This window comes from Carassius carassius, chromosome 15, assembly GCF_963082965.1.
Source record: "Carassius carassius chromosome 15, fCarCar2.1, whole genome shotgun sequence".
Lineage (NCBI taxonomy): Eukaryota > Metazoa > Chordata > Actinopteri > Cypriniformes > Cyprinidae > Carassius > Carassius carassius.
Window position 1 is genome coordinate 25,946,335 of NC_081769.1, and position 12,816 is coordinate 25,959,150.

The 12,816-nt window shown below is 42.6% G+C and overlaps 1 protein-coding gene across 2 annotated transcripts; it reads right to left on the bottom strand.

The window, feature by feature from the left end:
• Nucleotides 1–8,758: 8,758 nt before the first annotated feature.
• LOC132157815 (tyrosyl-DNA phosphodiesterase 2-like) lies at nucleotides 8,759–12,428 on the bottom strand. Of its 2 annotated transcripts, none has more exons than XM_059567087.1 (7): nucleotides 12,388–12,428; nucleotides 11,953–12,086; nucleotides 11,187–11,807; nucleotides 10,472–10,563; nucleotides 10,275–10,393; nucleotides 10,001–10,171; nucleotides 8,759–9,919 (listed from the first exon to the last, which is right to left on the bottom strand). In XM_059567087.1, the coding sequence occupies exons 2-7, from the start codon at nucleotides 11,991–11,993 to the stop codon at nucleotides 9,614–9,616; spliced, it is 1,350 nt and encodes a 449-aa protein (XP_059423070.1). In that variant the 5' UTR covers nucleotides 11,994–12,086; nucleotides 12,388–12,428; the 3' UTR covers nucleotides 8,759–9,613. The 2 variants fall into 2 exon arrangements, with proteins under 2 accessions (XP_059423070.1, XP_059423071.1); XM_059567088.1 differs by having other exon boundaries at nucleotides 11,953–12,054; nucleotides 12,388–12,422.
• Between the last annotated feature and the right edge of the window lie 388 nt (nucleotides 12,429–12,816).

Sequence of the window (12,816 nt, forward strand, 5' to 3'; positions counted from 1 at the left end):
ATTTATATATAACCGTACAATTTGAAACATTGTTACCATAAATATATTTATCAGGGAAAGCAGATGAAAATTAGGCATTATGGCTGGCTGAATTATGGCTAACAACATCACAGTGCGATGTTAATTAATGTGTTCTGTTCTATATAAACAAAAACATTTTACCTTTAATTAAATCATTTAAGTCAGCAATCTGTAAGCCTGTTGTTCATTTTCACTGTATTATCTGCCCCACCTTGCTCTTATCCTTATTGACAGCTCAGGCTTATCGTGTCTGAAATATGTCTAGTGTAAAGTGGAGGAACCCTTCTGATATAATTATTTCCCTGCTAATCTGAGCACACACAGGTGGGCTGCTGACCGTCATGCTATTGGTTCATCTCTATGCTGTCAAGTGACTTAAATTGTCACCCACTTTAATAGGGGGTATGCAGGACACCCAGATAATGTGGCAGTCATTTGTCATATTTTGCTTTAACTCGAGACTGTGAATTATGTTCTTCAGGTCATCAGCATTTGCCTGACATTGACACTGATGAATTAGGGAACTGGCATGTGCATTAGGATCATCTTGTTTGTAAAAGGATGGTGATGAACTATAGGAGCAAGTCAAAAATCAAGTTCAGTCATATGTGACCTTGAACCAATGGATCCAGAAGCCAAAATATGAATTTATGTTAGGTTACTTAATTTTTTAATTTTTTTAAGTATTAATTCAAGTACAGATGGTAAAGGGATAAAAAAAAATGTTCTAAACTTGTATTTATATATTTATTTCTTTTGTGGAACATACATTTTGAAGAACATGGGAACCAGACATTATATGGACAAACAGCTATTTTTTGCTAAATATTGTCATTTATGTTCCATTGAAGAAAAAAAAATCCAACATTTTGGAAAAACACAAGGGTGAGTAAATGATGACAGAAGTTTCCTTTTGAGTGAACTTTCCCTTTAAGGTAAAACAAAATCAGCTGAAAACACTTTTTACAGCACACCATGTCTCCTCTTAGTATTCTCTGGTTACACGCTGGGTTTTGCAGTAATGACACTTCACAAACTGTGACCACTTTAGAAAATATTTATAATAAATTTACTGTCAGTGTAAGTGTTTTATAATAATGTATGCTGATATGTCCATTGATGTCAGGCTCGCTGTTTTTTGCCATGACCCCTGCTGTTGTGTCAGTGAACAGGGGAAAAACTGCTGAAAAGGCCTTTATTTAAATGAACTCAGCACAACATGATGTTTAGACTCTGCAAGTAAAAAGTGGAGGATAAGTTATGCAAAAAGTATCAAGAAGTGAATCAACGTGTCAAAAAAGGAAAATGCTATAAAAGAACCCAAGATGGCTGATTCTGTAACCCTCAAATATGTTATTCCCTGTAACTGTACTGCTGTCACTAGGCACATCAGTCCAGCCCAGATGTTATTTTTGGTCTTGCTGGTGGTAATCATGACCAAACTCCTGCATGATATGGAAATAGGAATCCCAAAATCCAAGAAAAAAAAAACCCTGTACTGAGGCATTGCTAACTCCAGGTGTTCAGAAAGGTTTGTTGTATGATAATCCATTATGCTGCTGCACACAAACAGTCTTTTGAATACTTTAGCATTCAACGTGTAATTAAATACTTTATATAGAGATAATATGGCAGTTAATTCATCTTATTCTGTGAGAATGAAACAAATAGATTAGCGTGACAGAACATTGATCCCTTTACTGCGTAAAATATTTGTCCGATTTTCAGCAGTTCACTGCATTGAATCAAAATGCATACAGTCTTAAATGTCATTATTTTACACCTCATTGTCAATTTAAACTATATGTGGCAATGCTGCCAAATTATACTGGTCTCAAAAATAGGTAGTAATCCTAAATCTGTGGTTGATGACTACCTTTATTCGATAGAAGTATTGGACTGTAATAGGTGAAGATTTATTATTTCTAGCTTTCCTCAATGGGGTGTCGATCAGAACACAATGGATTCGATCAGTTCGATGCAAAGGAGGTTTATTGTTGACAGTTTTGGCTATGCACAGAACAGCAGTACACAGGTTGCTTAAAGTATTTAGATGTGTGTGTTTATGGTATATATTTATTGACGCACTTTGCACACACAGTCTTGCTTGTACACTCCCGCTCATACAGTCCCGCTCTCTGCTGACGATGACTGACAGTAAAAAGCGCATGCGCACATGACTCGGCCTTTCCAACAAAGCCGCCCCCAAATTTGGTTACAAATTTGCTCCATTGAAAGGCCGACACTATAGGGACTACCGTTAGTCACTAGTGTGGCTTTTATCAACTTCATCTCGGATCTCCGGAAGAACAATCAGTCGAGCGATGGGTCTTGTGTAGACTTTGTCCTTAATCTGCACCTCGACTGTTCGAACTCGATTATCAACCCCCGGAAAGACATTAAGCACTCTCCCGATCTGCCACAATGAACGGGGTAACTGAGGGTCAACAAGCATGACAACTGTCCCGGGTTTGATGTCTACTGATGGATTCTGCCACTTTCCCCTGGCCTGCATGTCAGGTAAGTAATACTTTATGAAGGCCGTCCAGAATCTGTCAGACAATACTTGGGAATGTTCTCCATCTCTGTCTTCCTAGGAGCTCAGACACTGGATATATGACTTGGGGTAGGGACCCATCCGGCCGCCCCATTAGAAGGCAGTTCGGGGTGATCGGATCTGCATCAGCAATGTCTGCTGAAACGTAACCAAGAGGTTTGGAGTTGAGGATGGCCTCAATCTCTATGAGGACAGTTTGAAGCACTTTTTCGGTTACTGATTCTGAGCCCAGGGTTGTATAAAGTGCAGCCTTTACTGAACGAATCTCACGTTCCCACACCCCTCCAAAGTGTGGAGCAGCTGGAGGATTGAAACGAAAGCTAATTTGTTGCTTCGCTAGCTGCTGTTGCAGATCACCACGGAGCTGACTGAAGGCTTCTCTAAGCTCTCTCTCACCACCTCGGAAGTTGGTGCCTTGGTCCGAGTATAACTCTGCAGGTTTTCCACGGCGACCTATAAACCGACGTAGTGCCATGAGAAAGGCATCACTATCTATAGATGTCAGCACCTCAAGGTGCACCGCCCGGGTGGTCAAGCACTTAAATAAAAGTCCCCACCGCTTCTCCGTCCGACGACCTATTTTGACCAGAAGAGGTCCAAAGCAGTCCATTCCGGTTGAATGAAAAGCAGGCTTGAACAACCGAAGTCGTGGTGGAGGGAGATCAACCATCTTCTGGGAGGCTGGCTTCGACCTCCATTTACAGCATTCAAGACATGTTCGCTGGTGCTTTCTCACTGCTTCTCTCCCTTTCAGTATCCACACATTTCGACGGAGCTCCGCAAACACTCGCTCTGGTCCTGGATGGCAAAGGCGAGCATCATATTCCTTTATGAGTAGCTGAGTGTTAGGGTGACTGGAATCCAACACAATAGGGTGTACTGTGCTTGGGTCTAATCCTTCCACCCGCCTTAATCGTCCTCCAACCCGTATTACCACACCGGTTCTGTCGAACTCTGGGGAGAGACAAAGTAAGCGGCTGCTAGAACGAACAGGTTTACCACTCTTCAACAGATGGTAATCTTCATGAAAACTATCCATCTGGACCTGTCTCAGTGCGGTCAGTTCTGCCTTTTGGTAAGCACTGGCTGGAGGGGAGCCACTTTGTTCTGCCGCCCCGTGCAACTCCTGTGCTACTGCTTCGACCAAGTCTTTTTTCTAGCTACTAAACTTACTACCATCTGCTGTCACTGCTGCTGAGTTAACCACGCCACAGAAGGCACTTTGCTTTAATTCCGTAGCATCATCAGGCACTAAGCTGTGCACAACTGGTGGTGCTGGCCAAGTACTCTGAGGTTGGAGGAGGAATTTTGGCCCTTGGATCCAACGATTGGGTTCAATAAGGTCCTTAAGGCTCTTACCACGGGTAAGATCATCCGCAGGGTTCCTGACAGAGTCAATGTAATTCCACCCTTTAAGGTCAGTCAATTCTTGAATCTCTGCCACCCTAGTGCCCACAAACACCTTGAAGCGGCAGGATTCGGAATGTAACCAGTGGAGGACAGTTGTTGAATCTGTCCAGAAAGTGACCTTCTGGATCTTCAAGGTGAGCTCATTTTCAGCCAGCTTGGCCATCTGCGCTCCTATTAGAGCAGCACACAGCTCCAGTCTAGGAATTGAGCACTGCTTACGTGGGGCAACACGTGATCGGGCCATGAGGAATGAAAGGTGTACCTTCCCGCATGGATCTTCTGAGCGAAGGTAAGCGACTGCCCCATAAGCCTTCTCAGAAGCATCGGTGAAGATATGGATTTCCCGAGTGATCTCTGAGTTGTCCATGCTGGATGGAATGTAGCACCTAGGGAGTACTACAAGAGGTAAGCACTGAAGCTCAGCTTCCCACAACCTCCATGCCTGCTGAAGATCATCGGGAAGTTGTGGATCATCCCAGTTCCTGTTCTTAATCCAGAGCTGTTGAACAATCACCTTGGCTCGTGTGGTGAAAGGAAGAATGACACCAAGGGGGTCATACTGACTTGCTAACACACGATATATGTTCCGCATCGTCAGAGCACTGTAAGTAACAGGTCTATGCTTAAATCCTAGGTGGTCCGACTCACAGTGCCAATTCAGTCCCAAGGTGGATTCACGTGGGTCTTCTTTATTCTGTGAAAGCCACAACTCTAGTTTGGGAGATCTGGCTTCTGGTGGCAAGTGACTGACGACTTCTTGCACGTTGCTGGCCCATTGACGGATATCAAACCCTCCGGACGCTAGCAGCTTATGAAGTTTGTCTAGTAACTGCCGTGCCTCTTGAGCAGATGGGAAGCTCTGTAGACAGTTATCCACATAAAAGCAGCGTTCCACAGAATGTCTCACATCTTCATCCGCTGTGCTGTGCGATGAGACATGTCTTTGGAGGGCGAAGGATGCACAGCAGGGACTGCACGTGGTTCCGAACGGCAGCACCTGCCGTTCATAGACGTCAGGGGGATCGCCGCGTCTCATGCCACGCCAGAGAAAGCGCAGGAGGGGTTTGTCCTCAGGTAAGAGCAGAACTTGGTGGAACATTCCACGTATATCACCGCTGATAGCAACACAATGCTCTCTGAAACGAAGTAGAACACCTAACAGAGAAGGGCTCAAGGTTGGACCAGGCATCAAGGAATCATTGAGGTTCAGTCCTTTATATTGGAAAGAGCAATTGAACACAATACGGTCCTTATCATTGTGGCTGACTAAGTGGTGCGGGATATACCAGGTCTCCCCTGCCATAGTGCTTGCAGCAGCTGAGAGTTTGGTAACTGCTCCATTCAGTTCCAGCTTTTCAATTTCAGCATTGTACACGGCTGCTTTCTCTGGATTTTGGGTTAGTTGTCGTTCCATACTCCGGAGACTTGGAACCACAGCCTCTTTCGGAGCACTAAAGGAGGGTGAAGCCTTTCTGCGCAACAAGGGTGTCGCGTAACGTAATATTCCATTCACCTCCACGCGAGTTGTCCTGGTCTCTAAGAGGTTAATGGCATCCTGGTCCTCCCTGGACCTTGTCACCTGCTTTTCGCAACGGAAAGGCAAAACATCAAGTTGCCATAGCCTTTCAACATCTCTTTTGAGTTCTAGTTCCGCAGGGGTGAGAGACAGGAAAAGGCACTGCTGTGGCTGCAACTTGGTCTCCAAGATCTTGGCTGGTCCCTGCAGTGTCCATCCTAGCCTTGTCTTTATGGCGGCCGGACCACCAAGTGGACCAATTCGGACAGGTGCAATTGGTGTGATTAGATGGGTGTTATCAGCTCCGATGAGAAGTAAAGGACTCACTCTTTCAAAGGCCTGCAGGGGGAGATCTTTGAGATGCTTGTACTTCAACAAACTGACAGGATAGGAGTAATCGGCCAGACCAAGACGTTTCGCAGTGAATGCTGCATTGATCTTAAAGGTCTTCTGTGGTTGAGTGGCAGGAGATATGTGGAAGGTAACCGTGGTTCTACTGATGGTCTGCACATCTTGGCGGATGGTCCGTAAGGCTATGTTTTCGGCTTGACCTTGTATACCAAGCTCATGGGCGGCATCAGGAAGAAGAATAGTGTGCTCGGACCCATCATCCATGACAGCATAGGTGTCGAGCGTCTTGCCTCCATAGCGCAGCAAGACCCGGATGACCTTTAGGAGAACACTCCTGCAGTCGGTGGGTCTGTCCAAGTACAGAGTCTCAGTGGTTGAACTAACAAGGCAAGAACCTTCTCTGGTACTCTTTGTGTTGACCTCATGCAAGATTTGTAAGTGCTTCCCTTTGCAGATGCTACAAGGCTTCTTGAGTGTGCACTGGGCTGCTTGGTGTGCACGTCCACAGCGCCAACAACGATGATTGGTCTGGATCCATTCAATCATTTGCTGTTTATCAAAGGACTTAAAAGTGGGAAATTGACTAAGATAATGGTCCTCGTTATCGCAGTAAGGACAAAAAGCTCTAGGTGGGAGTTTAGGTTTCTCCACTTTAACTGGTCTAACTTGAGACGGTGCTGAGGGTATCTTTGTGGCAATGTTGTCCACTCCATGAAGGATGGTAGCTGAACGGGCAGTGGGTTTGGTTTCTCTCCAGCGTTCTGGTCTCTGGCTCTTGTAACTGATCTGTGTCTCACTGCTTTGACACCAGGCCTCATACTGGAGCCACTGTGAAAATTCACGAAGGTTATACACAGACCCAGGACGGTGGTACATCTGTCTTCGGAATCCTGATCTCATTTCAGCAGGTAACTTACTCAGCAGCCTCTCTACATGTGACCCACAACGAAGCTCGGCTTCACCTTCGTCTCCAAGAGTTTCCAACATACCCACCAAAGCCCTAATCTGTAAAGCAAATTTGTCAAAGGCCTCAGTATCTCCTCGTCGAATATCTGGGGAATCCATCACTTTGGCAATCTTCTTGAGTGCCAACTTGTGAGGCTGGCCAAACCTTTCATTGAGAGCAGCCATGGTAGCAGAGTACGGAAATGGTGAATTGAGATAGGAATCTGCCACCAGACGAGCTTCATCTAGCTTCAAATGATCCAGCAAGATTTGGTACCGGAACAGCTCTGTGGCATCTGATGGTAGAAGGTTCTCAAGAGCTATCTTTAAACGAGTAAACTCACTGGGGTCCTTAGTACAAAAGTTGGGTATGGTTGGCACTGGACCTCGGTAAGTGGTTTCTTGTCTTACGGGATTCAGGTTAGAGGCATAAGGATCTCTGTGTACTAACTGTGGCCCTGTGGGTTGCTGGGACTGAGAACGCACCTGTGTAGGGTAATCTAAAGACTCTCTAGGGGACTTATACAATGTCCTTGAATGCCAGTGAGGGACAGGAGTATCTGTTTGGAGGCCCGGCATAGGAAGAGCTGTTCTCTGATAAAGAGGGTGAGTTGGGTTTTCAGCATGTTGCCAGGAAGGGAAATCATGGCCAGCATGTTCACCACCCATGGTGGGCCGAATATGTGATTTAGTAGGTGCCGCCGCTAAGATCTGATCTTTCATTATCTGAAGCTCACCCATCATTGTTCCCAAAATGTCTAACATTTTAGAGTCACCTGTTGTGGCAGGAAGGGGCTGGTGTGGCTTTAGAGGTGACGCTGTTGTGTAGTCTGTCTGGCGATGCTTACCATAGGTAGGTGGGGGCAAAGATGTAGACACCATGGAGTGTGGATTGTAGGATGCCGTTCCAGGATGTGGGAGGAGTCTATCCTGTCCAGGGAAAGATGTACTTGGCAACGGCGTGGACTGATGTTTTTCCCATGGCCGATGATATGGAGAAGTCTGAGGACTATTAACTGGCTGCACTGGAGCGTAGCTGGCGCTAGGTTGTTGCAGTTCTATATTATCCATTCCTTGGATAAAAGGATCCCTTTCCCCGACTATGGGCGACTATTCATCCACTGTGTCCCATGGACCTTGACTTATAGGACTCATTCCTCTGGTAGAAGGTGAAGAGATGTAAACTGCAGCATCTCCAAGCCACTGTGTATGCTGTATTGTGTGAGGCGATACCGGTTGGCTGCCTGCTCTATGATGTACTGTCGTAAGATCATAATCTCTTAGGTAAGCAGGAAGATGAACTTGACGTTTTGGTCTGACAATCTGTGAAGATGCTTCTTCAGGTTGCATAGTGATACTGATCAATTCTTTGTCCATAAGGAATGCCAGATCCGGCTCGAAGGACCTTTTATTCGATAGAAGTATTGGACTGTAATAGGTGAAGATTTATTATTTCTAGCTTTCCTCAATGGGGTGTCGATCAGAACACAATGGATTCGATCAGTTCGATGCAAAGGAGGTTTATTGTTGACAGTTTTGGCTATGCACAGAACAGCAGTACACAGGTTGCTTAAAGTATTTAGATGTGTGTGTTTATGGTATATATTTATTGACGCACTTTGCACACACAGTCTTGCTTGTAAAGTCCCGCTCAGACAGTCCCGCTCTCTGCTGACGATGACTGACAGTAAAAAGCGCATGCGCACATGACTCGGCCTTTCCAACAACCTTAGATGTAAACATAAAACCATTAGAAGTAATCATATATGCTATGTAACACTACATACTCTGTTCTAAACTGTTCTAAACCTCTGAATATTATGAATTAAAATAAATGAACAAAATAAATAATAGTGCTTTTTTTAGGTTTTATGTTCTCAGGCACAGCATGAAACTGTATATTCTGTCCTTTGAGCTCCCTCTGGTGGAAAAATAAGGGAAGAATCTTGCAAATTAAGGATTGTTGATATTACACAATTTTATTCACAATATTTGTTAGCCAAAACAATGGTTTGATTTTCATCATTGTTTAAATTTTGTTTAAAATCCAGTAATAGGCTATTTAATAGCAGGTTTCTTTCCACTCCTAATGGCATGTTGTCACACGTTCAGTGTGTATAGTGAACTATATATTTTTTTCCTAGGCAATATTCCCAAACAAACTGAATGTTTGTGGTGGCTCTTTTTGTAGGCAAGACGTCAGATACAGTAGTATAAAGAAATAAGTACTGAATTACTGGAGCAGAAAGTGTGACAAATAGCCCTGGTTTCCCCTATAAGTATATATTGTTGCACAACCGGTTATTCTCCCAACAGTTTATGATTATCAGAGACCATTTAAACCTAGTTCAGAGTTCACATCAACAGTGATTTGTTTAAAAAGCTATATAACTATATAATATTAAGCCATTAAAGGGATAGTTTACCCTAAAATGAAAATTCTGTCATTTAAACTTGTAGTTCAAATGACAGAGTATGTGATTTGGAGGAGAAGAATTGTTGGATTAATGTACACAAAAAGTATTCTCGTAGCTTCGTAAAACTGTGGTTGAACCACCGATGTCGACTATTTTATCGATTTCCTTACTATGTTTCTGGGTCTGGGAACATTTCCGTTACATTGCTGTCTATGGTGAGTCAGATAGCTCTTGGATTTCTTCAAAAATATCTTAATTTGTGTTCCAAAGATGAATGAAGGTCTTATGGGTTTGGAACAACATGAGGGTGAGTAATTAATGACAGAATTTTAATTTCTGTGTGAACTATCCCTTTAACAACCCATTCATATAATCAAGTGCAGGCCATTAAAAAAATCAGTCAGTGACACACTGCTCTTCTGATGCTCCAAATATGAAAGTACAAAGGATGCCCCAGTGATCGCTGATGAAATAGTCACACTTCAGCTTCTCTAGACCGATTAGGGTCATGCTTTCTGGCTGTAGTTTGGCACCCTCTGCGGTTGCTCTGAGAAAGAGTCTGTCAAATCTCAGGCGTATAGAATTAGGGATTTCTTTGTTATCATTGATGGATGTGTCCCAGGTGTATCTGCTTTCCTCCGGCTCACCCAGCATCTCCCACACATCAGAGATACCATCCGGCAGCCCCCCGAGCTTCTTTACCTGTCATAATAAACACGTCAAACAAACTCATTATTGAGATTGAGGACGTCAGGGCAAACATGTGTTAGTATCATACACAACCTCCCAATCTCTAAGGTTGGTATCTCCTCCAAATATAACTGTGTGGTCCTGTGGAGCCTCTTTCATCCATTTCCAGACTCTACGCAGCTGATTCAAGCGTTCTTGAGAGCTTGCCTTACAGCTCTCCAGATGAGATGTCATAATGCATAGTGGATGGCCTAAAAAGCTTGCCTAAATAAACATGTTAACAGAAACAGAAAGTGAAATATTTAAATTCTGTATGACCATTTCATTATAAATAAGCTCAAAAGGAAAAGGCATAACAAAAACCCACATGTGCTATTAGCAGGTTTCTACCCATCTCTGTGGTGGGGTACTTCACAATATTGCTCTGGAGGAACTGCACTCTGTCCTTTCTGAGCAAAATGCCAGTGAAATAGCCATCTTCACTGCCTGAAACGCAAAATGATCTAAGATTCATACCAGAAACACTATTTATGTATATATTGTATCATGCAATTATTGACATACCTTGCAAAAACTGATAATCTTTCATAATGTCCTTTAAAATCTTCCAACTACCAGGAACCAGCTCTTGCAACAGTACAACATCTGCACGGTACCTGCGTTAAAAATCATAACTTGGTAACTCATTCATTCAAGTCTTTTTGTAAGTGGTTTTGTAATACATTAAGTATTTTTAGTTAATTCAGAGTACTAAATGATGTGGACATGAAGTGCGCAATGCCATTAATGTTAAAATACTTATTTCAACATAATATGAAAAGAAAACAAGTCACTTATTTGTAGGTTCAAAACATTAATTGTTTCATTGAGCATATCTATTAGTATATAGTAACACTGGCTCAACAAGTTTAGGGCAGGACTACTTGTTTGTCTAACCAATGACAAACGGGAGTGTTCAGGGAAAACTGATTATTTGAAAATCATAATTTTTAAAAATAAATTCTGTTTAGTGCCACTGGTATTGTAAAAATGAGCCACTTCATAATATTAATTAAACAAACACTATTATGCTCTCTAAACTTCCTAAACCTGACCTAAACCATGATTTAAAAATGCTATTCAACACAAACATATTTAATTTATTCATCATTAAATCTGTGCATAAGAAACCTATCCACATTGTATTAATGTTTGGACATTGTATTACAGTGTTAACATATTGTATTAAAATGTTATCTAAAGAAATTTGCATTCTAAAAAAAACAATAGTAACACTTACTTTCCTAAGTGTGAAAGCAAACCTTTGGCCCGCTCAAAGACATTATCTGTATCCAGACCATCTATATTCCAGCATAAGAGTGTCAGATGACTGGACTGGGTTTTCTGCTCATCAGCTGACTGTTCAGTGAAAGATCTTCCCCAGTATGCCTGTTGCAGCGAAAAACTAGACTGTATTGTCTGGGTGGACTTGCATTCTGTTGATGGTGTGTGTGTATCCTGGATCGGAGGGGTTTGTGTTGACTGTGTTTGGACAGACTGGAGTTGGGAAGCCTCTGTCTGGGTTGACTGGTCACAGGTAAAGAGAGGTGATGTTTGCTTTGCATTCTGGGTTTTATCTTGATGAGATGAACTTGCAGGAGAAATAGATTGATTTCTTGTTTTTCGGGTATGCTTTGATCCTGCAGACTTGTTTTCAGGGCTCTCAAGCAGGAGTTGTGAGGACGATGACTGCTCTTCAACAGTGACCTGAGAGCACTCATTGGCTGTTTTCATTTGGGATGGGACACTTTGTCTCTTTTTCTGCTTTTTCTTCTTCCCAGTTTTATTTTTAACTTTGGTGTCCACAAGACCTGATGCAGTGTCATTACAGCCTAAAGGGGGCTCTCCTGAGCAAGTATGACTGTATCAGAAAAAAATGGCTATTGTTTTGCTTATAGGTTTAGTCAATTTAAAATAAAACACTGTGGCAGCATAATATCTAGGATGACAAAAGTAGCTTGACATTTTGAAATCAAAACTAAAATAATACTAAATAATTGACTTACCTTGGTGAACACGGTGGTTTATCCATTTTAATAGGCAACATATGTTTGTGAGCACTTCTGTAAGTTTCAGGTTCGATTTCTGTTCTAGGGATCGATCCTTTCCTGACAGTGATTAATATGAAGTCAAGTTAAACCTGACATGAACAAGTTTATTCAGTATATACTTATGAAAAGCATAGTTAGATCATTAGTCACAGCATGCATTATGCAACGGGTTAGACTTCATTCATTAGTTAATTTTATATAGCTTATTAATATCTGTTGAACTGCCATATATATGTTCATAATCTTAAACCTTTACATAATTTATATTATATTTATCGAACTACCATACATTCAATATGCACTTAGTACTGAGAAACAGTATCACAAGTACTAGAATTACAGTTACAGGTTTTTATTTATGACATACAATAACGTAAGTTTAATACTTACAAACAACTGTTTTTAACTCTGAAGTCCCAAGTCTCAAGAATAAAGCATCATCATTTCGCTTCCCTTTCATAGGTCACTTCGATGCTGCGGTGACGTCACCACGTATGGGAACACCTTCGGTGTGACGAATGTCTGAAGCCCTATTCCATCCCGCCAATCTTATTGGCCAAATAGCGCGTGGCACCGCCCAGCATGCGTAAGCATATATATACCTGGTGCCACGCGCCATTTACCTCAGATTTCATTCCTTCAGTACGAAGCGAATCTTCTGTGCCCTATTATCTCGCGTTCTCAGCGATCATCTACGAGCAGTATACTCCTCTCCGCGGACGCGATGAGTCAACGAAAGGTAGGAGCCGTATGATGGGTTATCACGAGGAGGCACTTATGAGAGGTTCGTTGCAGCCTCTCTACAGGTTCTCTCCTTGA

What these genes read in the sequence shown, in the direction of transcription:
- LOC132157815 (XM_059567087.1), bottom strand. Translation starts at nt 11,993, where the DNA reads ATGTTGCCTATTAAAATGGATAAACCACCGTGTTCACCAAG. An exon ending in AGATTATCAGTTTTTGCAAG is followed by an intron (nt 10,394 to 10,471) that starts GTATGTCAATAA and finishes TTTGCGTTTCAG; the next exon opens with GCAGTGAAGATGGCTATTTC. An exon ending in CCAACCTTAGAGATTGGGAG is followed by an intron (nt 9,920 to 10,000) that starts GTTGTGTATGAT and finishes TTATTATGACAG; the next exon opens with GTAAAGAAGCTCGGGGGGCT.